Source organism: Chlorocebus sabaeus, chromosome 8, assembly GCF_047675955.1.
Source record: "Chlorocebus sabaeus isolate Y175 chromosome 8, mChlSab1.0.hap1, whole genome shotgun sequence".
Taxonomy (NCBI): domain Eukaryota; kingdom Metazoa; phylum Chordata; class Mammalia; order Primates; family Cercopithecidae; genus Chlorocebus; species Chlorocebus sabaeus.
The window spans coordinates 64,430,626-64,457,502 of NC_132911.1; the positions used below are offsets into that span (position 1 = coordinate 64,430,626).

General features: G+C 40.6%; 1 protein-coding gene and 1 pseudogene across 2 annotated transcripts in view; one reads left to right on the forward strand and one right to left on the reverse strand.

The window, feature by feature from the left end:
* CA8 (carbonic anhydrase 8) overlaps positions 1-22,299 on the reverse strand; it is a 98,472-nt gene extending 76,173 nt beyond the window's left edge. The window contains exons 1-3 of one of the 2 annotated variants that reach the window (XM_008000716.3): positions 21,469-22,185; positions 20,115-20,306; positions 5,836-5,960 (exon numbers count right to left, since the gene is read on the reverse strand). In XM_008000716.3, the coding sequence (XP_007998907.3) occupies positions 5,836-5,960; positions 20,115-20,306; positions 21,469-21,568 (417 nt within the window). In that variant the 5' untranslated portion in view covers positions 21,569-22,185. Of the gene's footprint in view, positions 1-5,835; positions 5,961-20,114; positions 20,307-21,468 lie in introns of both variants that reach the window. The other variant, XM_038000470.2, reaches the window with a different exon arrangement.
* LOC103237691 (phosducin-like protein 3) overlaps positions 21,567-26,877 on the forward strand; it is a 107,840-nt pseudogene continuing 102,529 nt past the window's right edge.

The window sequence follows — 26,877 nt, forward strand, 5'->3', positions numbered from 1 at the left end:
GGGCCATTTCTGAGGTTATGGCCCTGAGCTAACCCCTCCTCCACAGACCTCAGTGAGTACCTCTATAAAGTGGGCAGGAGTAGGCTATCTACTAAATCCATCACCCCCTCAACCCTATTCTTGGAGGTAGCAGGGATTCGACCTTTGCAACACACACCCCTCCTCTGCTGTCACAAAGCCACTCTAACTTCACAGCCTTTAAGACAGGGGCAGGGTGCCACAGCCTCACTACCACCCTCCTGTAGAAGGTGAAAGCAGTCCCCCTCTGAATATGCGGTGCTTACAGACATCAAAGCTCCTTATATTGGTAGGGGGTGGAAGGACAAAGCCCATTGTGTTGTCTCTCTGCAACTAAACCATAAGCAAAAAGAGCACCAGTAGAGGATAATCCTTACATGGAATATTTCATTAACCAGATGATACTCTTCTTCATCCAGGCCATACATATGGTTTCCTACAAATGATCCTGTGCAATTTAACCTTTTGAACTCTTAGATTTCTTCTATGCTAGATAGGAGTTTGGACTAGACGACCATGAAAGTTCCTTTTAAATCTGTATTTCTTTAGTGATATATCTTGTATCTAATCTTCAGAATGTTCACTCTCAAACTAAAGTCATCCCATTACATTTCCTTGGAAAATCAATGGAAATCCCTATTTTAGAAAAGGTTCAACAAACATGAAGCTCTATTTGAGATGTTCCTGAAAGTAAAATAACTTGAAAGGTCATAATCTCACTATTAACCAGGCAAACTCTTCCTGGGATCTCCTTAGAATACCAAAATACATGAATAAAAATAAATCCTTCTGTGAGGCAAGCATGCAAATGACTTGGGGAGCAGCAATCTTAAAGACCATTCACTTTTACTAAGAGAACACTAAATACTAGACACTACCATGTGCTGCCTGGAAAGAGAAGAAGAAATGTGTGATATCTGGTGACCTGGTACAGGGGCCAAATGTAGTTTAAGGATTAGCGCTATATTATGAGATAAAGTCTTCAGAATATTTTTGTTGGCCTATTTTACAACCAAGGCCTGGACTCTTCACAATTAAAGCATCCTGCTCTGTACAATGAATTATTTTTCTATTTACCTAATGCACCCAACTTTCCATCAATAGCTAGTATGTGGCACAATCGTCACTAAGTCCTTTCAGAGTACACAGAGCAGCAGCTGCTCTTTAAATACAATATAAAGAAAGATAAGGGTCCAGCATACAATATGGCTAGACCTCCTTCTTGGCAATTCACTCTTCAATCATAGGCTTTTAGGCCTGAAAGGCAAGAAAGTCAGGCTCACCATACATGATCTCTTGCTAGTCTGTGGGCAGGATCAGTGCCTATCCCTGACAAAATTATCATTCATCTGTAGTGATGCAAGAAAAATTGAAATAATGTACATTTTTAAAAACCTAAATCTATTCAATGTATGGGTCCATGACTTATTTTGAGATCACATCCTTCCTACATTTGGCTATTAAAGATCCTCTCATTATAAAATGATGAGGACAGCAGACAGTAACATTCTTAACTGGAAAAATTAAAACTTGACACACTGTGGGTCTCCCCATCACTTTCACCCAGGCTGGAGTGCAGTGGTGCGATCTCAGCTCACTGCAAGCTCCACCTCCTGGGTTCACGCCATTCTCCTGCCTCAGCCTCCCAAGTAGCTGGGACTACAGGCGCCCACCACCACGCCTGGCTAATTTTTTGCATTTTTAGTAGAGACGGGGTTCCACTATGTTAATGGTCTCGATCTCCCGACCTCGTGATCTGCCCGCCTCAGACTCCCAAAGTGCTGGGATTACAGGTGTGAACCACCACACCCAGCCCCATTTTTTTGTAAATTGTATTGATCCAGAAAAATCTAAATGCCTGAGAAGCTCTCTTCCCTGGAATTATGAGAGTAGCTATTCATGTATAAAAATTCACTATAATTTACCAAAAATTACACAGACCACAGAGTTAGGCTACTTTGAAGCAGCAAAGATGGTAGTGTCCACAGATAAATGACACACATAGAATATACAGCCTGAACATAGAATGTGAACCTGTGAGCCTAAATACCCAGGAGCCTTAAATCTGTAACAGAAGTTAATGTGAAGGGAATAAACAGTTCCAGTGGAATGGTGAATGCACAGAGTGAATGCATTTTGCTAACTAGTGTGTTAGCAAAATGGCAAAAAAAAAAAATCATATAGCATTAAAGTTGGACTTCACAAGCTAAGACATCCAACAAGGTTCAAAGAAAATAAGGAGCTTCCACAGCCGCCAGAACAAACACACAAGAATTAATTTTAGTTGAACTCAAACTTGTCTTAAATCAATAATCTTCTACTCACATTAATGTCTTGACTGAATATCACAATGCAAAACACCCACACATTATGGAAAAGGATTCCAGCTGGTGCTGGGTGCAGTGGCACACACCGATAGTCCCAGCTACTCAGGAAGCTGGGGCAGGAGGGTCCCTTGAGATCAGCTCAAATGTACCCTGGGCAACATAGTGAGACCCTTTCAGGTAACAGGAGGAAAAATGCAGCATGATTATATCGTTCTCTTGTTATAAGGCACTGTCATTTAAGTATAACCTGGAGTATTCACAATAGAATTCAGATTTACCAGATGAGAGCATGATAAGCAGTGTCAGATGGCTGTGGAAAGATACGTGTTTCTGAAACCTACAGGTATCAAGAAGGAAAAACACAAATACATCTTGTTTAGTGTAGAGCTGCAGTTTAAACCGTTTAAAGTCCCAAACTCTGTTAATTTTTGAAACCGTGTCAGTGCTGACTACTGGGAGTATCAAAAATCTCTTTAGGGCTGTTATTATATTTATAATTTCTAAAAGGTGAGGGAAGATAACTCGATGGATTTCTATTAAAAGCTGTTCCTGGCCAGGCGAGGTGGCTCACGCCAGTAATCCCAACACTTTGGGAGGCTCAGATGGGCGGATCACCTGAGGTCAGGAGTTCGAGACCAGCCTGGTCAATATGGTGAAACCCCGTCTCTACTAGTAGATAATGCGTGGTGGCATGCACCTATTATCCCAGCTACCATGGAGGCTGAGGCACAGAATCACCTGAAACTGGGAGGCGGAGGTTGCAGTGAGCCGAGACTGTGCCATTGCACTCTAGCCTGGGTGACAGGGCAAGACTCCCTCTCAAAAAAAAAAGGTCATTCCTGTGTGTTCCATGTAACAGACAGAGTATTTGCTTACAGTGTCTGTCTGTTTAATAAGCCAGCCATTTAATTTTCAATAAAATCAACAAAAAAGAAAAAGGTGCGTGGATATGTGATTTTGAGGGGGGAAAAAAAAAAGTCAGTCTTAAAATGTAAGTAAAATATGGAAAGTGACCTTTAACACACACACACACACACACACACACACACACGGAAAAAAAAAACACATTCCCAAAAGCGTACCTGGTCTTACTCTACACTGCGCGGTTGGCCACGTCCCTGTGCTTGAGGTGGCCCTTGGTGGCAGTTCAGAACCAGGGGACCTGTAGTCCCCTGTATAAGCCAACTCACACCTAACTCTGTATGAGCCAACTCGTCCCTACTCCCAGGACATTCTTCCACATGGAAACCCTCTCTCCTCTCTTTTACCATAACACAAGAGCACTCTCCTCCTCAGAATCCACCTCAGTTTTCACAGTCTCCACAAAAAGAAATCAATAAACAATCCTGGCTTGCAGAGATCTCCTCCTAGTTCTGCGTAACCATAGCATTTACACACTCAACAGGATAGAGCATTAAGTGAACACCGGATGACTGATACAAGTATTTTCTCTGGAATTGGATCAGGGATCATCTGGGATTAAAAGAGAACATAAATATTATTCGCCACGTATTTTGGAAAAATCATAGTCAGCAATTCCATTATCCTAAATACAAATACAAAAGTATTTAGGATATTAAATACAGAAATACAAATATTTCTGCAGAAACAAAGCCTCACTACCAGGATTTAATCTTCATTCAAAACAAACCATTACCTGTGCTTAATGGACCGGAGCTGTTGAAACGCCACCAAGTAACCGAACCAGTCTGGATATTCGGTCCAGAAATGCTATCTGAGTACAGAGCAAAGAGCGCAGCTTGCTAATTACGCTTCCCACAGCTTTCAAGTTCTTCATGTCATGAGCAGAGCTATGGAATTCTCAACCAGAAGTTCTTGCCTCTCCATTTACAGCCACCTTTCCCCAGAACTTTTGTTACCAGAGTCTGTCTTTGAGGGCTGAGATGAAATGAAGAAATGGCCTTTGAAACCCAAAGGAGGCAGGGCAAAGACCTTGACAGTCCAAGGTGGTCTTGCCCCTCACTTTGTGACACACAACCCAGTGGAGTTAACTGTCTTGGATTGTTTTGTGTCTTGTTTCCTTTTTGATGCATTCTGGTGTGAATTTTTCCTTGTCAGGTTGGTTGAGGATGGGACAGGAGCCAGAGGTGACACAGAAGTGTCGCAGGCAGTAGAAAGGAGAGGATATCTATAGGTACTGAGCAAACAGCTCCTAGACAGGTAAGCTCTGAGGGCCTTCCCCATCCAGGCCTTTGAGAAAGTGCTTCTCCTTACTGTCCGCACCACTGCACACCTCCTCCACACTTCAATATGCTGGTTTGGGTTTTCTCTCTCCAGTCTTAAAACATGGAACGTTTCACATCTAAAGTTCACATCTTTTATTAATAATGAAAGACATATCCTGAGCTTCCAGAGATTTTTTTTATTATAATTAAAGTAATGCTGTGAAACACTTCAACAGCATCTTCTAACATACATGTATCACTGACATAAAATTATGCAGCCATGATTTCCAGCCTCTGAAGTGGTACTGGATATCGTATCCGGTCATGAGCAATTTTATATTTAATATTAAGCACATACACAGTTGGGAATGTCAGAGAAAAGACTGGAAGACCAGCGGCCCCCAAAACATACTCTTACATGACACTAAAGGGCTATTTTCTGGGGTAAACTGAGGTTCCTTCTAGACATATCATCAAGACCTGGACTGAATCCAACATCCTCTCACTTTCACCAGTGTGGACTGTCTGTCTCCACTGTGCCTGGCAGTGGGCAAATGATGGGAGTAAAAGGGGGGCGAGAGGGAGCTCCGTTCCTCAGGAGCTCACAGGCAGCGAGAAAGACGCTAAGAAGACTAAATGGTACAACCCATGGGGCCAGCGCCGTGGCAGTGCCCTATCAAGCATACAGGGAGCACAGAGAGACAGAGCAATTCTGCCTAGAGAAGAAACTAGAGAAAAGTTCCACAGAAGACATAAGATTTCAACTGGCTATCAAAGAAAGAGCAGGAGTTAACTAAGAATGTAAGTCGGGAAAGAATTCTTTGGACAGAAGAATCACTCTCGAAAAATCTCTCTTTCTCCCTCCCTCCCCCAGTGGCTTGGGGTGAATAAAACCAACCCACCAATTTTAAACTAGCTAACCTAGACTTTTCATTACTGTTGCAGTTTCTCCAATGGTTGTTTGTCTTCAGCTCGTCACCCATTCATAGCATCCACAAAAGTGACCTACTGAATTTGCAGAGGCAGAATTTTTACAAGAATAGTAACACTAGGGTCAAATTTAATACTGTAGATTGCCTTTCTGGCCACATGCTCATGGCACATGCCAAGCCACAAGAGCAGATGGGAAGGAAGCTTCATGTGCTGCCCTAGGCTTCTGTTGCATTAAGCATTTTTAAAATTTTAGTATAAACTGATAAAATTCAAGAGCTATGCATCTACTTTTAAACTAAATCATTTTCAGTAAATCGCTGAATACTTTATTCAGAAAACAAGATTTTTACAAGATGATTTGTTACTCTTACCTCCATGGGAAAAGCTTTGAAATTAACCGTGTGCTCAGAACCACGCTGGTTTTCTCTTCCCCAGTGAAATCTCACTTCATACAGTTCAAATTCATGCCCTTGAGGCAATGGTCCTCCCGAAAGAACTGAAAAAGAAAATATATGTTACTGAATTACATCACACATTTACCTCAGCATTATAAACATTAGAGACTTTTTTTTTTTCACCAAAATGCTCTCATGGGTTCTACAGATTAAATTCACAAAGTCAAAATGAGAAATTTACCACAACTGTGAGGTGAATTTAAACAATCTAGGCTTGGCTGAAATTCTTGTTCTGGCCATTCAGACATAGCAGAAGTTCGAAACCTCTGAAAAACTCATAATGATATGTATATTTTAATTTCCTATGTGTTTTCAGTCTAGAAGTAGACAAGGAAAGCAAATTCCTCTCTTAGAGATTTAAGCTTAGCACTGATCAAGAGACAAAAAATATGGTTTAACTCTCAGACTGACCAATAATATTCTGTAGACGTCTAAATAAATTAAACCACATTTGCAGATCATCCACTTGCACTAGGAGGCTTCCAATTTAGAGAATTGTGGTGTGGACTAACAAAACTATCCATGAAGAGGATTGATTAGCATTAAGTCAATCAATAATGAAATTGCACTTCAATAGCTGATGGACATTCATTACCACAAATGACACAAAATAAAACTGCAATAAAATATTAACAATACTCAAAATATTAACATCAGTCCCACAAGATCATGTCTCTTTTACTCATTGTTGGATATGATCAAGACCTTTGTCCCCAACATGGGCACACTAAAGGATAATGAAAAATACATTTGCATGAGAACCTGTCTCAAAACAATAAAATTCTTTAGTTAAAAATTCCCTGACAGCATACATACAAACTTGAAATAAAGTTTCCTACAAACAAATGGTCAGTTTCAATACAAATAAAAGTTGTTTAACTCAGGGCATTTTTCCTCTAGCAACTCCCAATTCTGAATAGTATCAGCTAAGAATTTTAGGTTATTTAGTGAACAAAATTCAACACCTTCCCTTTCCTAGAAGTAGACTTTTTGAAACAGATCATCCTTCACATTTGGGTTGCCTTTGAGGAGGACATAACAGATTCCACACCTCTTTTGAGGAAGAGTTCTGTCATTCATCCTTATCCTAAAACTCAAAGAAGAAAGCAAATTGGTGCAACAATATTTACTTGTTTGGTTGGTTCTTCATCTAAAGACTTGTTCCAAAAAGGATTTAAGGCTGCTTATGTCAAGGTACATAAAATACAGTCAGATAGCATAAATTAGGAAAAAGAACAAGGGGAAGCAAAGAAAGAGGCTGAAAATAGATGGAGAAATGAGGCTATCAGACACAATGGAGGTCATGGAGTCCTTGATAAAGGTGCCCCACAAATCTGCTCCCAAGCTTTCTAACAGCTCAAACAACAAAGACAAGCAACATCCAGAGCAAGAGATAACTTTAATTTTTTGAGTGGATACACTTCACATCAAGGGGAAGGGAAGTGAGATTTACGGCCTTTAGGATGACACCGTCATGCATGATTTTAGATTTTAGTGTTTGTCCTCATGCTTGGTCTGACTTACGTCACACAACAAATCCAAGGGGATAGTGTTATCATCAACCCCACAGACAGGGCAGAAAAGTGGGATGAGAGGGGCTAAGTGTGACCTGCCACAGTCAGCCTCCTGGCAGGCTCCAGGACAGGACCTGGAACTCGAATCTTCTGACCTACATTCCAGGGGTGAGGCAGGGATAGGGAAACCTACATGTCAGTATCTGTGAGCATGAACTAAAAAACAATGACTTATCTAAGCCTAGATTTATAAACTGAAGTTGCTCCTTGGAGAACTGCACTTCATCCTATTTCCCAGAATAATCTAAAAACTTGTAATACATGGATCAGAAAGGTTTGTAGATACTCAGAACCACAGTGCAAGCTCACTTCACCTTCCTCTCCAATAAACATCCATTCTGTGGATTTAAGAATGTATGAAATGTTTTCTAAATAGCCTCACAACTCATTCCTTTCTCTTGGCTGTCCAAATTTGGTCTTAAGAAAAACCAGGACTGAGACTAGGAGTCTACCCACTGTGTACCCCACCTCCCACACCAAAAAGGAAAAAGAGAACGAGAAAATACACCCCTCGCCATCCCCAGCAACAGTGGGGCCCAAGGCCTCAGCGGGTGAGCTCTATAACACCACTTCTAAAACAAAGTGATAAAACTGTCCTAGAAAAGGCTCAGCTCCACATGGCTAAGGAAGAAGAAAGAGGAGCGTCATGAAATGAAGCACATGTGAAATGGGAAAGAGGATTTTTAAAACTCCTTCCCCAAAACCCCTTTATCACGTACACTCAGAACACACACACACACACACACACAAAGGCACATGGTATTTCTAAAACTGTTCTGTTACAGAGCAGTTTACTAGCTCTACTAGTAAACAGCAGTCTACTAGTACTGTCATATGGAAATGAATGATACAGCTTGTAGCTAGTCTTGACAGTGATTTCAGGGGACCATAAAGAGATCCACGCTTCAAAAATACACTCCCTGCATGACCAATGCTCAAAACTTCCTTAACAGCAATGAAGCCTTTCACTTAAACTTGGAGACAGTTTAAGTGAAACACTGTGGAAATTCAAACTGCATAGACCCACGTTTTGATAGGGAGAACTTCAAAATCCAGAGAAGTTTACTCATCCTTCCAACAGGTATTTTTTTGATCATCTACTACATTGTACCAGGTACTGTATTAAGTATTTACAATACATTGATTTTGACAAAACAGACAAATTTCCCTGGCCTTGTAGATCTTACATTCTATCATGCTGAAGTGTAAATTCATATATTTTTCAAGATCGTATTTTTTCTGAGTCCTATCTGGTTATTACATCGCAGGTTTATTAACTATCATGTCATGATACTCAATACAATGACAATAAAGTAGTTATATTCTATGGTATGAAAGGGAATATACTGAGAAGGCAAGTGTTCTGCCCCAGCGTGGTTCTCCAGGGAGAGGTGACAAAGAGGTGGCTATCAGCCAGGAACCAGGCTCTGGGTACTTTTCACTGTTGCTGCAGATGAATAATCCAAAGTTAAACCATATTAAAGTCACATAGCCACACAATGCCATAAAAAATGACAAAACTCTGAATTCAGGGTATTATGAGGTGCCAGGTAAAGCATTACCTGTTCATCCCCCAAGAATGATTGTGTTTATGGACTAAAAATAAATAGCAGCTCTGTTTTAACCATCTGGTTCTTCATCTAAAGACTTGTCTGGTAACATCCTCTTTCAGCATTATTCTTCTTTTTTACTGCTTACATTTTTTTAAATAAAGAAAAAAATGATCTCAGAAGGGGTAGCCTTTTTCTAGATTTATCCAAATCAAATTTTGATCAAATTTAATAATTTTGCTGAGTGATATTGGGTCACTACATGGCAGGTTTATTAGTTATGATGTCAGCTGGTTCAATAAAGTTACAATGAAAAAACATGAAACTCCTACTGATGACATGCTGAATTTTTTTAGAAAAGGAACTCGTGAAAAGAATATAAAATAAACTGATGCCATTGCCACAGCCTCCATTTTCTTTAATGCTCTTTAATATGCTTGGCAATTCCATTTATAAGACATAAACAAGAGCTCCCTGAGAAAGTTTCTGTAAGATTTGAAAACCCTATAAAGATGTGATGTATATACATTTATCTAAATCTATCTAAGCTTCTACAATCCTTTGCTGAAAACCAATTTACCAGATAATTCAGAGGCTAGTGCTCAAGCCTTATTCTTTCTCTTTTCATTTGACTTCAACGCTAAGTTTTGAGATCAACTCGACTCCTGGCCCTGTGCTGACCACTGAGTGTACAAAGCGAAGAAGATCCAGGCTTGGTGTTGACTGGGCAGTCTGAGTGGTTAAAAGAGTAAACTGAATAGTCTAAATAGAACATATTAAGAGCAGGAAAGAGTAGCAGGAGAGCATCCAGCAAGGGATAAGCCAGTAACAAGCATGAATCATAAAGTCAGGGAAGATGTTCCCAAGAAGATACCAGTTCAGCTGAGTCTTGAATAAGCTAACAGGTGAAAAGTGCATGCAGAGTAGAGCAAAGAGCCTAAGAAATATTCTGAGACATGAAGCAGTTTAAGTGTGTTCTAGGAGAATAAAATCAAAAGTTAGTAGCAGTCAAGGCGGGCATGAGGAGGAGACGTACAGCCTATGCTTAGGAGCGGGGGTTTCTCCTGTCCGGAACCATCGAGGGCTTTTAATCAGGAGACTAACATGGTCATATTCGCAATTTGAAGTATTATTCGTGCAGTATCTGCAGATGACAGAATAACAAACAGTAAGCCTAACCAGTTAGAAAGCTGCTATCATGTCCAGTCACAGATGGTGAGGCCGGGAGATGGAGCCTGCAGAGCCACACCTCCAGCACAGAGGAAGCCCCACACCAGTGGGTCCCTGGTACACCACCCGAAGGATCCAAAGGATTCATTCTTATTTATTTATTTATTTGTTTATTTGTTATTTATTTATTTATTTTTGAGATGGAGTCTTGCTCTGTCATCCAGGCTGGAGTGCAATGGTGTGATCTCAGCTCACTGCAACCTCTGCCTCCCAGGTTCAAGTGATTCTCCTGCTTCAGTCTCCCTAGTAGCAGAGATTACAGGTGTGTACCACCATGCCTGGCTAATTTTTGTATTTTTAGTAGAGACAGGGTTTCACCATGTTGGCCAGACTGGTCTTGAACTCCTGACCTCAAGTGAGCCACCTGCCTTGGCATCCCAAAGTGCTGGGATTACAGGCATGAGTCACCATGCCCAGCCCCAAAGGGTTCATTCGTAATGGGTTTAGAGACTTTATAACCTCAGAGTAACTTTTAAGAAATTACAATTTTATCTCTAAAACTTCCCCAAAATAGTATTATTTAGCTCTTTTTTAACATTTGAGGCCTTAAAAGCAAAAATTTTTCAATATTTTTAAACTGTCCTTGGCTGTTAACCTATAGCTCTATTAAATATCTTCAGCTCTTAAGGGTAAAGATCATAACAATAGCACGGAGAGCAGGCCGGGCAAAGTGAAGCACATGCAAAGTGATGCAGATGACACCAACTAACCAGGTAATTCAAATGCACCAAAGTTATCCAATAATAAATACAGTAATTAATCCAGCCAGGTACAGTAGCTCACACCTGTAATCCCAGTTCTAAGGGAAACCAACGCGAGAGGATCACTTGAATCCAGGAGTTCATGACCAACCTGGGTAACATAGCAAGACCCCTGCCTCTACCAAAAATTTAAAAATTATCTGGGCATGGTGTCAGGCCTGTAGTCCCAGCTACCAGAAAGGCTGAGATGGGCAGATTGCTTGAGCCAGGGACTTGGAGGCTGCAGTGAGCTATGATTGTACTCCAGCCTGGGCACCAGAATGAGACCCTGTCAAAAAAAAAGAAAAGAGAAAAGAAAAGAAAGAAGGAAAAAGAAAGTCAGCCCTGACATTTCATATAAACAAAAAATACGGAGCCTCTTCTTCAGTGAAAATAATTTTTAAGATATTTTTGACAATTTCATCTTTAAATCAGCAAGGTTGCTAAGAAACACTGTAAAAAGTTGTCATGTTTGGGGGGGGGAAGTAGGATTAATAATCATCACCATCTATCCTAAAATTAGTATTGAGAATTATAAGAGACCCAGAAGTAAAATATTCTAATTAAAGTTTCTATAATAAGTAACAGTGAAGGGCACAAATGACCTATCTTGATTAGTAATTTCTCCTATAATGATGGTCCATTAAAAATGTCATTACCCTTAAGACATTGCTTATAGTCAGCTGGAGTGACACTACTGCACAAGTGGTGTGGGCAGTCTCACACATTTTCTCACTACTTAAGTATCAAACCACTCAGGCTAGAAATCTGTAATTATTATTATTATTATTTTATTTTTTATTTATTTATGTGTTTTTATTTTTATTTTTATTTATTTATTTATTTTTTGAGACAGAGTCTCACTCTGTCGCCCAGGCTGGAGTGCAGTGGCGCGATCTCGGCTCACTCCAGGCTCCGCCTCCCGGGTTCACGCCATTCTTCTGCCTCAGCCTCCCCAGTAGCTGGGACTATAGGCGCCTGACACCACGCTCGGCTAATTTTTTGTATTTTTATAGAGACGGGGTTTCACCATGTTAGCCAGGATAGTCTCTATCTTCTGACCTCGTGATCTGCCCGCCTCAGCCTCCCAAAGTGCTGGGATTACAGGTGTGAGCTACCGTGCCTGGCTGAAATCTGTAATTAATTTTTATGCTTACAATCCTCTTTATACCACTGCAAAGATGTTTAATTTTAATTTGCCTGTGTACCTTAAATGTTAAGATTCCTGAGAGTGACCCATTTGTCCTGCTGAGAAGCTAAATGATACATGTGGCAGCCTTAATAAAATTCTCCATACTCCAGGAGATATCAGAACCAATAGTCTGGTCAGATCACCCTGGAATGTGATGCTTGCTTCGACTCCGTGTTAGGAGGGAGGGACTCTGCTACCTTGAAACTTACCCAGAGTAGAGGTAGAAGAATAGTGACAGGATCTGAAACTGGGGGACTCCATCCCAGCCATCTCTCTCCACTGATCTCCTCCACTCCCCTGCTCCACATAACTAACCCATGACATTCTGTAGATTGCATTGCAGAGATCACTCCTGTGTCTTCCCCTCCTTTTCCACTGACACTGCAATGCCTGTGGTTTTGGTTGAGTCTTTTGTACTAACCTTCAAACTGGCTCACACTGTCTCCCAGATCCCATCTCATTAAGTGCTGCCAGCTTGATTTTCTTAAAGCAGTGTTCTAATTATGACTTTATCCTACAAAAAAAAAAGAAAGGTTCTACTCTTCTCTGTGCAGGGTCCCTCATGAATTTGCTCCAAAATACCCTCTCTATTCTACTTCCTGTTAACCCCTTTTGTCATGAACAAAATCTTCTCTTCCAGACGTACTGAAGAATTAGCCTTTCCTCGTACAACCTCTAGAACTTCCGATATCTGTGTCCTTTTTGCAAGCTGTCCCTTCTTCCCACACACCCCAGGCTCCCCATATACAAATGCTATTCATACTTCAAGGATTATTTCAAATGCTCTTTCCTCCACAAATCCTTCCCTAAAAATTTCCACCAAAAATAATCTCTCCATGTATAGCTATAATATATTCTATGACCTACCACTGTATCCTCCTTGAGGGCAGGCTTTGGATCTGATTTATACTTACCTTATCCAAAGCATGTAACTGTTTGCAAAAGATGAAACAAAGATTACCAACCGCACTCTGCAGGCCAGATGAAACCAATGAACATGTACGTTGAGTTCACAAGTGCACATCTCCAGCTTCTCCTGACACATTAAACATCTGGCAAACTAGGCCTGCTTTCTGCAGCTTGCCAGTTCCTGCAGTCCCCACCAGCCCCTACTGTCTTGTCTGCTGACACTGCAGATGAAGCAGAGGGTCAGTAGCTATTTACAATCTCTTGCTCTCCTGGTTGCTCTCATGTATAGTATTATATATGCCTGGGTCTAAAAGACAACTGAGTCTATAACTCCCGTAGTAAAGTATCAATAAAATAAGTATTGAGGAATGAAAGACTGTCATGTGAGCAACAGCTGAAAGAACTAAGAATGTCTGAAAAGAAAAATGGCAACTGCATGTTATCACTGTAGTATTTGAAAGGACGTCAATGTGGAAGTATAATTATATTTGTTCTAAATAGGTCCAGAGACCTAAAAGACAAACAATGGCAGAGATAATAGAACTTTCTGAATTTTGGAATTGCTCAAAAGCAAAATGGGTTTTCTTGTGAGAAACGGATTTCCTTCCCTGAGCTATTCAAGCTGCCCACCCACTTGCCAGGGAGTCTGAGATGGGAGGCTGCACTGGCCCATGCCACTCCGAGAGCCTGTCACTGCAACCCCTTTTCTAAGCTCCTTTGCTGTCTTATGCAGAAACAGAAGACGAACAAAGCAGCACACAGTCTATGCAGATGCACTGCTCATGGGCTACATGCAAGAGAAGACGGTTCAGGAGAAAGCCTTAAGAAACCCTGTTACTGAAGCACAGCGGAACATGAAACACCAGCAGAAAAAAGGCAGTCAAAATTAGGAAGAAGTGTCAGGCAATTGTGTGGCCCAGAGACCAACAGGAGAGAGAACTTCCAAAATTTCCATTTCCAATGCAGCAAAGTTAAAGTCCTGTAAGAATAAAAAATACCCATTGGATTTAGGGGATGATGAGTTCATCAGTGACCTTGGTTTGAGAAGTTCCAGCAGAGAGGGATGGGGGCAGGGGTTCATGCCCCTGAAAAGCCTTAAATTTATATTAAGGCAGTAACTCCAGATGGGATTATATATACAAGAACAATATCATGACGATTATGTTAATCGTTTTAGTTTAATAAGTCTAAGCATTTAAATTATACAACTGTTTTAAACCGTTTTGGCAATTCTTTATGATTTGTTAATATAAACAGAGCAAAAAAAAAAAAATAACCCACGTCAAAGACAGCCTCAGAGAGGGCTGAGGTTTTAGCACAGTGGTGGTGTGAAGTCAGCTTTAATTTCTAAAACGAACTGTGCTTCTTGTGTGGATTTTTTTTTTTTTTAATTTAAGAAGACAGCATGCTGTATTTGCAGGGGGTACCTCCAGTTAGACAAGGAAGATTGCACTCAAACATTGATCCGCCCTCCCTCCTTAATTCTCACTAAATGGAAAGGGCACAACTTGCCAGAGCAACATCAACAAGACTGGAGAACAACAGCAAAAGAGGAATGCCCAGAAAATTGGGTGGCAGTAGAGGGTGATGCTGGAAAGCAGACTGAAAGGTAGTGAGTGATTCAGCGAAACAGAGAAAGCTAAAAGCTAAGTAACTACAGGAAGAAGGCCACAAGAGGCATGCAATTCCTACCACAGAACCCAGAAGCTATGGTTTGAATGCCTGCATCCCCCTCCAAAATCCATGTTGAAATTGAATCCCCAATGCAACAATCTAAGATGTCCAGGAGGTGATCGGGTAAATGGGATGAGGGCTCTGCTCTAAGAATGGGATGAGGCTCTTATAAAAGGGCTCCAGGGAGCCTCTTTGACCCTTCTGCCTCACACCATGTGAGGACATAGCACCGAAGCACCATGTACAGAGCAGAGGAAGAGCCCTCACCAGACACCAAATCTGTCAGCACCTTGATCTTGGACTTCTCAGTCTCCAGAACCAGGAGAAATAAATTTCTATTATTTATAAACTACCCATAACTCCACAGTATTTTAGTATAGTAGCCAAACAGACTAAGACATCAGAAAGGACTCAGGAGCTGGGAGCAGTAGAGATACTTCTGAATGTGGCAGTGCAGAGTAGGAAACTGAAAACAGAAAAACCGATTTAAAGTTTTTAAAAGGAGCGGTTAAACCTCATCATGCATGGTCAGGCATGATGATGAGATCCCTGGCAGAAGATGAAGGAAATGTGGACTTGCTAAATGGTGATAGTCTCCTATCTGTGCCAACAACCAGAAAGCTGGTGGCCAACTTAAGCCATTCCCAACCCCAAAACAAAAACACAAACAGGAAACAAGCATATTCCAGTTAAACTGATATAAGCTACAAAGACTCTTCCAACAACATGGCCAGGTCCTTTCTTGATCATGGTACTGTGAAGCCCAACAGCCCTCAACCCCTGCCCAGGTGCACAGAGCTTCTGATCTGCTTCCTAGACTCATTCTTAAGTATGAACAAAGAGCCAAAGATCACTGGCATTTGAGGAGAACCTCCGAAATAAAAGAGGGATACCAATATAAATAGAAAAAGAAACCCAGAGTAAACAGAGACAGGCAGGGATAGAAAAGAAGCAATATAGCAAAGAATGAAGAAAGATCATAAATTCATGAAATAAATACTGGATGTTGTATTTTTAAAAAAAAAAAAGGTTTTTAATTGCAGCATAAGTTCAATGTTTTGAAATTAAAAACAAGAAAGCAGAAAGTAAAAGTTCAATCAAAAGACTAAACGATTAAAAATTGTAGAAATCTACTAGAAAGTAGAAGAGAACGGAAAGAAGAAAGTGGGAGTTACCAAAAGAAGGGGGAAAAAATGAAAATACAAAATTTATCAATGAAATAATATGAGAAATACAAGAAAATTTCTGGTAAATAAAAGACACAATTATCTTGACTGAAAAATCCTACCAAGTGCCCAGCATATAGTGCAGAAACAATCCCACCAAGGCACATGGTTGTAACACTTCAAAACAACAGCAGTAAAGAAAACACTGTAAAAGGTTCCAGAAAGGAAAAAAGAGAAAAGACACACAGAGGGGATTGAGAAGCAGAATGGCGCTAGATCTTTCAACCGCAACGCTGGCAGCTGGAAGCAATGTAATCATGATGTCAAACATCAAACGACATCAAGAATACTTCTAACCCAGACTGCTACTCCATGCTAACTCCAATCAAGTGCGAAGTATAATAAAGACACTTATAGACACTTAGGCATCCAAGCATGTAGCCCTCACTTGCCCCTTTTCACAGGAAGTTCCCGGAACATGAACTGTAGAAGCAAATAAACCAAGAAATTCCCTGAGATGAGGGAGCAACTCAAAAAAGAGGATGGCACGCATCCCGGAAACATTCAATCTAATACAGAAGACAAACGAGGGGACTTCCACGGCATCCAGGAAACATCCGATCTAACACAGGAGACAAATGAGGGGACTTCCCAGGCGTGAGGTCCAAGGAGCTGCAGGAAGAGGCTGTAAGAGAGGCCTGGAGAGCAGAAAGGAAAAGCAACCTCCACAGGGAAAAAGAAAGGATGAGGAGGATCAAGGGAGGGAAGACAACCTGATGCAGGCGAATGTCCTAAGAGAAGATCTGTCATATGTCTGAGAGTTTGGAAATTAATTACTGACAGATACAAAATTCAATTAACAAAAATGCATTAACTCCAGGAAAATACAAAACATTGTTTAATACGTGAGACAAAATATAATCCCAGCTGGAAACAACAGTTGCAGTTGTAATAATAAAAATACTGAGTATTAATTTAAATGAAAATGAATTTAAGTAGACTCCAGGGGAATGAGGCATGAGAAATTACTGTACACTATTTGGGTGACAGTTACACTAAAAGCCCAGACTCCACCACTATGCAATATATCCAAGAAACAAAACTGTACTTGTACCCTTTAAATCTAAACAGATTTTTAAAATTAATTTAAGTGCACTGTGATAATGAAACAGTGAAATCATAAGAAAGAGGGCAATAAGAAAACTGGCCTCGTCCAGGCGCTGTGGCTCACACCTGTAATCCCAGCATTCTGGGAGGCCGAGGTGGGTGGATCACCTGAGGTCAGAAGTTCGAGACCACCCTGACCAACATGGTGAAACCCTGTCTCTACTAAAAATACAAAAAAAAATTAGCTGGGTGTGGTGGCAGGTGCCTGTAATCCCAGCTACTTACGAGGCTGAGGCAAGAGAAACAATTGAATCCAGGAGGCAGAGACTGCAGTGAGTCAAGATTGCACAGTTGCACTCCGGCCTGGGTGAGACAGTGAGACTCTGTCTCAGAGAGAAAGAAAGACAAGAAAGAAAGAAAGACAAGAAAGACAAGAAAGACAGAAAGACGAAAGACAGAAAGACAGAAAGACAGAAAGAAAGAAAGAAAGAAAGAAAGAAAGAAAGAAAGAAAGAAAGAAAGAAAGAAAGAAAGAAAGTTGGCCTCATCTTCCATAGTAGAGAGTTCACATATAGTTTACATATCAAAGCATAACAGCATTATTATATTCTTACATTCTTGGAGGTAACCACAAAAGAAACAGCTAGAAAGTTTCAAAGTAGTTGTCACTAGGGAACAGCAACCATAGGTGGGGAAGAGTAGGGTATAACCACAGGCAGAAAGAGTACTATTCAACTTTTTTTTTTTTTTTTTTTGAGACACAGTTTTGCTTTTGTCACCCAGGCTGGAGTGCAGTGGCCCAATCTCGGCTCACTGCAACCTCTGCTTTCCAGGTTCAAGCGATTCTCTTGCCTCAGCCCCGCAAGCAGCCTTTTTAAATTATTTTTTATTTTTTTATTCTTTTTTGTATTTTTAGTAGAGGTGGGGTTTCACCATGTTGGTCAGGGTGGTGTCGAACTCCTGACCTCCAGTGATCTGCCCACCTCAGCCTCCTAAAGTGCTGGGATTACATGTGTGAGCCATCACACCCGGCCTATTCAACTATTTTGTTTATATTCTATCTCAATAAAGATAAAATATTATTTAAATAAGTGAATGACAGGGTATTTAGAGCTTACAAACGATTCCTCTGAGGAGCTTAAATATCCTGGGGGAAAAAACAACTACTCAAGACATGGTATTTTGGTTACTTTTCTTGAGTTTGCAGAAATATTGGAACGGAAGGAACAATAAGGAGGAAATTATTATCATGACAGAGAGGAGAAGGGGAATCTGAGGGAGGAAGGTCTCCAGGGAGGCAGGAAAATGGGCTCTGGATCATGAGTGTCCAAATAAGGCCTAGACAGAAATGCAGACAGTTCTTCTTCAGCGGGCAAGGGTGAAAGGAGGAAGAGAAAAGCACAAAATGCTAAGTGAGGAAGAAACACACTTCATGGTGAGAGGGCCCAGATGTTGGTCCACAGTCTCTGTTTTAGAGTGAGGCAGAAGATTAAAGAAAATTGTGAGTGTTTGAGAAGGTAGCAGAAGAAAATGGTAAATTCAACTTGCTGAAGTGAATTTGATCTCAGAGCAAGACTAGTCACATACAGATGCAGTGGGGTATATGTGTTTAGTCATTCCTCTCTGCTCCCACAACCCTTTGTAACACTTGCTACATCATGTGTACACTAACACTTTAAAGAACTGGGTTTTCACTACGCTACGAATCCTCAAGAACTGTCTTATCCATTTATATGCAACCAATATTCATCATGGCACCTGACATGAAATGTATTTTTGTTTTGTAGATACATAAACATTCATTTCCAGAAGTTCAAAGCATCTCAACATATCCACACATATGTACTTCTTTAAATTGCTTTTTATATGCCAGAACAGCCAGCATTCAATAATTTTACAATATCCTTTCAAAAAACTACGTAATGTCCCATCAAAGCTAAAAGCACACCCACAAAAAAATTGTAATTCAAGTTGAAATTTACATCTTAAACTGACTCTAAGTACATATAAAGCCCAGAAACTCTTTTTGGCAATGCTCACATGCTGACTAAACTCATAACAGCAAGGGAGAAGACATGAATCTATGACTATCTCATGGATTCTAAATTAAAGCTTAGAAACGTTTACAATGAATAAAATAAATCCATAGTTGGAAATCAACAGCTGCCTTGATTAATAACAAACCTAAAGATTTTATGGTTTGAGGCATCAACTTTATCAACTTGGAATTAATGTTTGAGCACAGTCTCTATTTATCAAGTACATCCTAATATTTCAACATACTTTAATTTTTCCCAAAAGAAAAAGATAGTTATTATTCACTATGAAATGCATGCTATTAATGCTACATTTTTAAAAAATCTGATTTCCTCTTTCCTACAATAAAGCCAAAAACTGATTTCCTTGGTAATTGCCTAACACCTTTTCCACAGAACATTTCAGATCCATCTCAAATAGGTTTGCAAGGGGTAGGGGAGGTTTCATGGGATGGAACTTAAATAAATAAACAAAAGCAAGAGGTTTGTTTACCACTTAAACCTCTGACTGAGTTTAAAGGGTTTTTTTACTGTTATTAGTTAAAACTATTTTCAGCAAATTAATACAGTAGAGAAAATTAACCTGAGAAGTCTACCTTGAATGCCACATTATGTCAATAAATCCTAATTTTTGGTTTCACACAGTAGCAAAACAGAATTATGATTATCTAAGTGATTTAAGCTAACCAACAATGTTGGACAAAATGCAGATCAGTGCACCTGCATGTACCTGTCCTCATATTTCACAAGGTGTAAGGTGATCAAACCAATGTTGTTCCAGTAACATCGTAAGAAGCAGAACAACCGACTGATAATCATCATAATTTCACCCTTTTATCCTTTCCAAATTGTTTCAGAAGGTAATTCCCAAAAATGCTTTATATTATAATATAAAGGTATCCTGAACATAGAGATACATCAGTTGTACTTTTTAAATTGTGCAAGTTAAATCACAGTTCGATAACTCCATGCTGACTTCTAGTTTAAAAGACCACACAAACATATTTTCTAAAATACCTGATTTTGACTTCAGGATAACCTGAATGGTATGTCCATCATTGGTGACTTCACAGTCTCGGCAGACCACATAATTTGGGGAGAGGCGGACATCCAGCAGTGAGGGGTCATACCTAGCCTCTCTTGAGTTTAGGTTAATAGGAGACTGGTATTCCCCATTAGCATCAGGAAACACCAGACCCCACTCAACACCTAAGAACAAAATGAAATACATTAAAAACAGGTTAAAAAATAAGTTACAGTAAAATTTAACATGTAAAAACCAAACACTTAGAATCCTTGATATTATGAAGACAGTAATGATACCATCACTATACAGATGAAATATGGTAATTCTATGTGTTTTTGCATTCATTATTTGAATGATCTGATATTATCAAATACCATATACAAAATCCCGGACTAACAAAATATTCTATTTGTATTTGTCAACAAAGACATAATAATTTATGACTCTAGGAAATGTGGGTCATCTTTAAGTGATTAGAAAAGAAGAATACCAGAACAATTTCTTCTGCTTATTAGCTCAAAATTACATTCAGTATTTGGGAAATAGCTGTAACTTTAAACATACTTTATGACAGTCAAAAACCCTAACTCTCATGCTAGTAAATAGACGCCCCTTATCAGAAATGCAAGTGCAGTATTTTAAAGTGTGCATATGTATATATCTATGTACATATATATTCCCATACTCTTTCCAAATTTTTTATAATTAAAATTATATATTCTATATTGGTTTCAACATATGTAGTAAACATCAGCACTATTGGTTGGCTCTAATAGGAGCCCTGGGTCTTTAATAAATCTAGGAAACACTGGTTTTTCAGAGAGTCAACCGCTTCTCGCCAAACCCAACGATTCAGTCTGAAATTTAGGACATACTTTAGAAAGACGAGCGTTGCTAGCAGGCTTCATGAAAAGACCAGAGGCAGAAACACTTTCTCCCCAAAGTCTTCAAGTCAAAAAAGAATTCTTAACACTAACACTGTCTTCCTCAGGTGTTAAGTAAAATGTACCGCTGCTCTTCTTGACTACTCAGAAGACATAAAAGGTACAGCCATGGCTTGGAGGCTAGCCCGCCCTCCGGACCGCAGCAGGTGCGAACGCCAGCCCTGCGGAAGGCTCCTGGGCCACAGCGAAGGCGGCGGGAGAACGCAGGCGGCGAGCACGCCTCCCTGGAACGCCTCCCGCCCGAAACGCGCCAGGGGAGTGGAAAAGTGGCGGAGACCCCCGTGGGAAAGAGGGGACGTGGAGGTGCTCGGAGCGCGCGGCAGCAGCAGGACTCCAGTCCCGCGCTCGGCGAGACACTGACGCCGCGGGACCCCGGACACCCCGACTCGTGGCCGCTTACCTTCCTCGTAGCCCCACTCCACACCCTCCTCCTCTTCCTCCTCATCCTCTTCCTTCTCGGGGAAGGCGACCGCATCTTCGATGAAGCTCAGGTCCGCCATGGGAAGGCCGCGGGGCCCCTTGGCGCTCTCGGCGGCGGTGCCTGCGCCTTCGCGGGGCTCGGGGCTGGAGCGGGAGTGGAGCGCGCGTGGGGGAGTGTGAGCGCGCGTGAGCGGCAATGTGGGTGCGAGCGCGCCTGCGGGTGTGAACTGCAGTGTGAGTGCAATCGGGCTTGCGTTCGGCCCGAGTGTTCCAGAGACCTGCGCGGGGAGCGCGTCCGAAGGCCCCAGCGGAACAAGGGAGCCCTGGTGGCCTGGGGAGCGAGCGCCTGGCGAATTTTATACCCGGCCGGGGCGTGTCTGGCACGCGAGGATCCGCCCCCTTCTCTCTTTGGCCACGGGGGCCAGGGAGCCGACAGTTAGAATGGGCCTTGGGCGACCAGTCCCAAGTCAAGGAAATGTCGACGCATCCCCGTCCGCCCTTCCCCCGGGGTCGCCCCTGGTGCTTCCTCGCAGCGGAGACTCCTGCTCTGCCTCCCGCGCCTTCCTTCCAGAAGCCCGCAAGTCTCCCAAGGTCAGCCCTCGGGACCCCTGTGTGCCTGGCCTGGCCCAGAGGCTGCTCACCTATTTATTTTCATTCGTACTCCAGGATACCAAAAAGAAGGGGTCCTGGAGGAGAGAGATGGGCTGCCATGGGTAGGAGAAAGGAGAGGGCTGGGAGACCCCATAACACAATAAAAAGAGGCTCTCCAGCGGAATCTTAGTATTTTCTGAGTATTTACTTTTTAAATCGTCCGTTCAGCATAGTGGAAACGAGTATGGAAATTTTTCCAAGTAAGTTCTGTTAATTCCTAAAAACGTTTAAAGAAAGAAAATGGTTGTAATCTAGAGAAGTAAGATATGATTTAGGGATTTCCTTTTTTTTTTTTTTTTTTTTTCCTCCAGAGAAAGGTATTATTTCAAAGGCAGAGCTAGCAGAAGGCAGTAGACAGAGGGTGTTCGGTGTCAGGTCTGGGGCGCTTCTGCAGGCTCACCTGGCTGTGTACACAGCTCCCAGTCACCTAGTGAAATTGTGTAAATAATGAAGTGCACACATTGCATAACAAACAGGAACTCTTCTGATCCAAAGAGGTGGCGTTGTTACTCTTAAACGTGCTTCCCAGTCTAGTGACTTCAGCTCTCTGTTCCTGCGCCTTTTGGAAGCCCTGGTCAGTAACCCCTAAGTAAGTTAACTCCACATTTTTAGAAGATATATGTGCACAATAAACTCGGGTTAGGACCTTAAGTACAATTTGTTTTTTATATGCTCTGGTCATTCATGAAGATGACTATTTGCAGTTTGAATGGCCTGTTCCTAAATCACACCAACCTTATGAATGCATAATTCCTCAAATAAGGATGGAAATGATCTGTTTGGGAATGTTTAGGTTCTGTGCTCATATCCTTTACTGCCTGCTAAGCACCTCCACTTTTTAAAAAGACACCTCATAGCCTTAAAAAAAAAAAAAAAAAAAAAAAAAAAAAAAAAAAAAAAAAAAAAAAAGCTATTACAGACTGCTCCATAAAGTACACTGAGATGGAAAGAAGTTGGGGGAACCCTCAACTCACTCAATTCTGCCACTTTCTGGAAAGTTTAAACAAATAGATGGAAAGCTACTGGCCAACATTAGCTTGGAGGATAACGCGTGGATTTTAAGCATTCATATAATTTCTCTTTTCCTTAACTGTGCAAAGGACTGAACCAGTGTGAGAAACTAAATTCATTCTTGACTCACTGCATCCTGGGTGTTCTTTAGTGGACACTCGTTTGCATCTTTGCAAGCCTGGGTCTGGCAGAAGCAGAAACCTCCCCCAAAGCCAAAGCTATTAAAAATAATAAGCACTACTGAAAATATTAACTACTTTTCACTGCAGGTCTCCTAAAAGGAACAATTATTTTTCCTTTCTTGAAAACTTTTTTGTAATCTTCTATTTGTTTTAAGTTTCTTTTTAGAAGTACGTTCACATGTTAATCAAATGCCACAGCTAAGGAAGCCCATACAAAGGCTATGAAGGACTTGGATAATAAAAGCACTGCCACTCTGAGCTCATCAGCAATGGCTTTCTCCTCTGTCCCCCAAATGTGCCTAAGTGTGACATTGTAGCCATTGTGTGACCACCAACTGTGTTTAAAGTTTCAGGTGAATCATAGAGATGTTTATCAAACCAGAGGATGGTACAATCACCATGGTAAAAACTGAATTTTCTGTGAATCAATAGTGTGCCATATTTACAAAAGATAGGCTGAACGATTGAATTGTTAGTGTTTACTTTACAGTAAAAAGACAATTTTGCATATAACCAGCAATGTATTACTATTCAAATATGCAGTTGACTACTAGACAAACATACACTGGCCTATATTTGCTCTTTCTGAATTGTTCAGGATTATTTGTAGAATGTAACTCCTGTATGCAAGCCTAGGGTTCCCTGTACAGCCACATATGAGCCAATCCTCTGAGCATCCAAATATTCAATTAATAGCCTTAATTGCTTTGAGACTATGAGGTTCAGATTTTTGCTAATTAACAGCACCTTAAGACCTTCTCTTCTCAGGTCCCTGCACTATATTACCACCAAAGATGGAATTTCTATTTCTAGTTATTATAAAGTGTCTGTCACTAAAAAAAAATCTAGACACACAGATCAAAGATATAGGCCAATTCTTTGTTTTACAAAACAGAACAAGCAAGTCTAAATCCAATATCAGAGAATCTAAAAATATTCATACTCTGTATTATGAATGTAAGTCCTCCATATAGTCCTCTATGATTTTTAATAGGCTTTCAGCCTAATATTATATTTGATCCCTTAAATTAACTTTATATTGCTCACTTTTAGTGCTTGCATAACTAAGGCCAAACCATATTAGTAGAACAATTTATTAAAACTAAGACCTATATAACTAACTACCATTTGATACTAACAGAATATAAATGGAAATATCTAAAAAGGACAAACTAATCTAGATGTCAGAGGAACCGAAGTACTAAGGTCGCATCCCAGAGTCCGGAACCTAGACAGCCCTCTCCTATCTTTCCTCACTGCTTGTCTACCTTACCAAAACTTTCTTATTGTATCGGTGAGTCTAGGCCCTAGAGTCATAAATATGACCTCCTCTCATGTGCACCTTATGCTCTGGGATCACCTCAAGGGTACAACTAACATATGCTTGTCACGTGGCTCCTATACAAACTGTAATTCATAAACTTCAACAGCAATGAATTGGGTTCCTTCATGTGCCCTGTTCTGCACCAGGCACTGTGGGAGAACCAAAAATAAAAATGAAAGACTTCCTCTGCTCTCAAGGAACTCATGGTTCTCTGGGGGGAGGAGAGGAGTAAATAACTATAATACAAGGCAATATGCAATATTAATCTGTTAAATAGAAATGCAGGTACCACTACATCTAAGGAAGATGGAATTTTCATACTAATGGGAATGATTTAGAAAAGTTTCTTGGACAAGATGGCATTTGGGGCAAACTAGAGGAATGGGTAGAGTATGGGTGGGCAGTATGTGAGCAAATAACATTCCAGGTGTGAATAATGACTCTGAATCATGCAAATGCTCATCGCGGATCCATTTGCTCCCTTAAATACCATCTGTGACTGCCAAAATCAATTCGGGTAAGTAAAAATATGACTTCTCTAGGCTTACGTCTCAAGTAAGGCACTTTTTCCTATGGTTGTTTAATTCCTTATGTCTAGTTTTTCTTCTGTCAGAAAAGACAGCAAAATTTTCTTCATTATATATATTTTGATTTCTGAAGGTTTCAAACTTTGTTGATAAAAAAATTTAATTCTTGCTTTTAAATTGCCTTTTTCAACGGATTCATCTTTTATTTCACCTGCTTAAAGTTACATTTACAAGCCTCCTTTTTGTTTGACCTCTTCTTGGTCTTTTATCTTCAGAAACAAACGACTAGGGCTCCATGTAGTCATTGGAGATGACATCATTGTCTCTATCATTTGCTGCCCTTTCACTGCTTGACCATGTAACTTCTCTAACCAATTAAATATGAGTAGAGGTGGCATGCACCATTTCCTAGAAGAAAGATTTAGGTGTTATCAAAAGCAGGCATAGTAGCCCATCAGGTAAAAGTAAGTTCAAGGGTAATTTTTATTTGCTCAAATGCTGTGTTTGCCTTTATCTTTTTCTTCAAAGAAAAAAAAAAGGACCTCTCTGGCCTGCAAAGAAACCAAACAGTCTAGTACCAAGGGCGCCCTTATCTTCACCTCGCAAATTTCTTAGATGCCCTAGAGCCCTGACAACTTCATGGCAGAATGAGAAAGCCCTTATCCATAGAAAATCCCCATCTTCTCTAAGAAACATGGACCACAGCTCTCTTCCCCTCTCTCAGACCATGCCAGTTATGCCTGAGGCCCTACATCAATTCAGCACCAAAATGACTTATGCTGATATAGGAATGTTTAAGATAATAACATTGGTGACTCCTAAGTCACCAAAAGCTCTAGGGCACCTTCTGCCAAACAAAACCCCTTATGTGTTTAAGCCACAGAGGTTAAAATTACCTCTTCTTAGTGCTTTCATGATGCCCTGTATAGATCTCTAAACCTGAAATTAAGATTATATTTTAAATATGTATTTTATGACCTTCTTCTCTAAACAATGAACTCCCAAAGAGCAAGGCACCAGGCACTGAGCGAGAACAACAACAAAAAAAAGAATAAAATACTGCTTCTGCTCTCAAGAAATTCACAGTTCTATGCGGGAGGAGGAGTAAATAATTTTAATTATTATAACTATAATACAAGTAAATAATTATAACTATAATACAAGTAAATAATGATAATGCAAGAAATATGTTAAATAGAAATGCAGGTACCACTACATTTAAGGATAATGGGATTTTCATACTAATGTGAATGATTCAGAGAAGTTTCTTGGAAAAGATGGCATTTGAGGCAAACTAAAGGAAATGGGTAGAGTTTGAGTGGGCGGCATGTGAGCAAATAATATTCCAGATGTGAACAACGATGCTGCTTTGTGTGCCCCCATGTAGCACACGGTAGGCACTTAGGAATTTGTTTCCCTGTGCCATCAACCATACAGTGACCTGATTAGCCTGGATAAATATATTCGTGCAATAAAAATTGTGGTTACTAAGGTGGAAGCTTTCAAGGCACAGTAGAGCCACAAAAAAAAGGGGAGTGATCAAGTTTACCTCATGGCAGATGTGTCAATAGGGGCTTCATAAAGGAAGTGACATGGAAGCTGGGCCTTGGAAGATAAATAAGTGCTGCTTTACCCTCAGAAAGGGAAGGGGAGGAGGTAAAAAACCACATTCCTCAAAGCATGATGTAGACTGA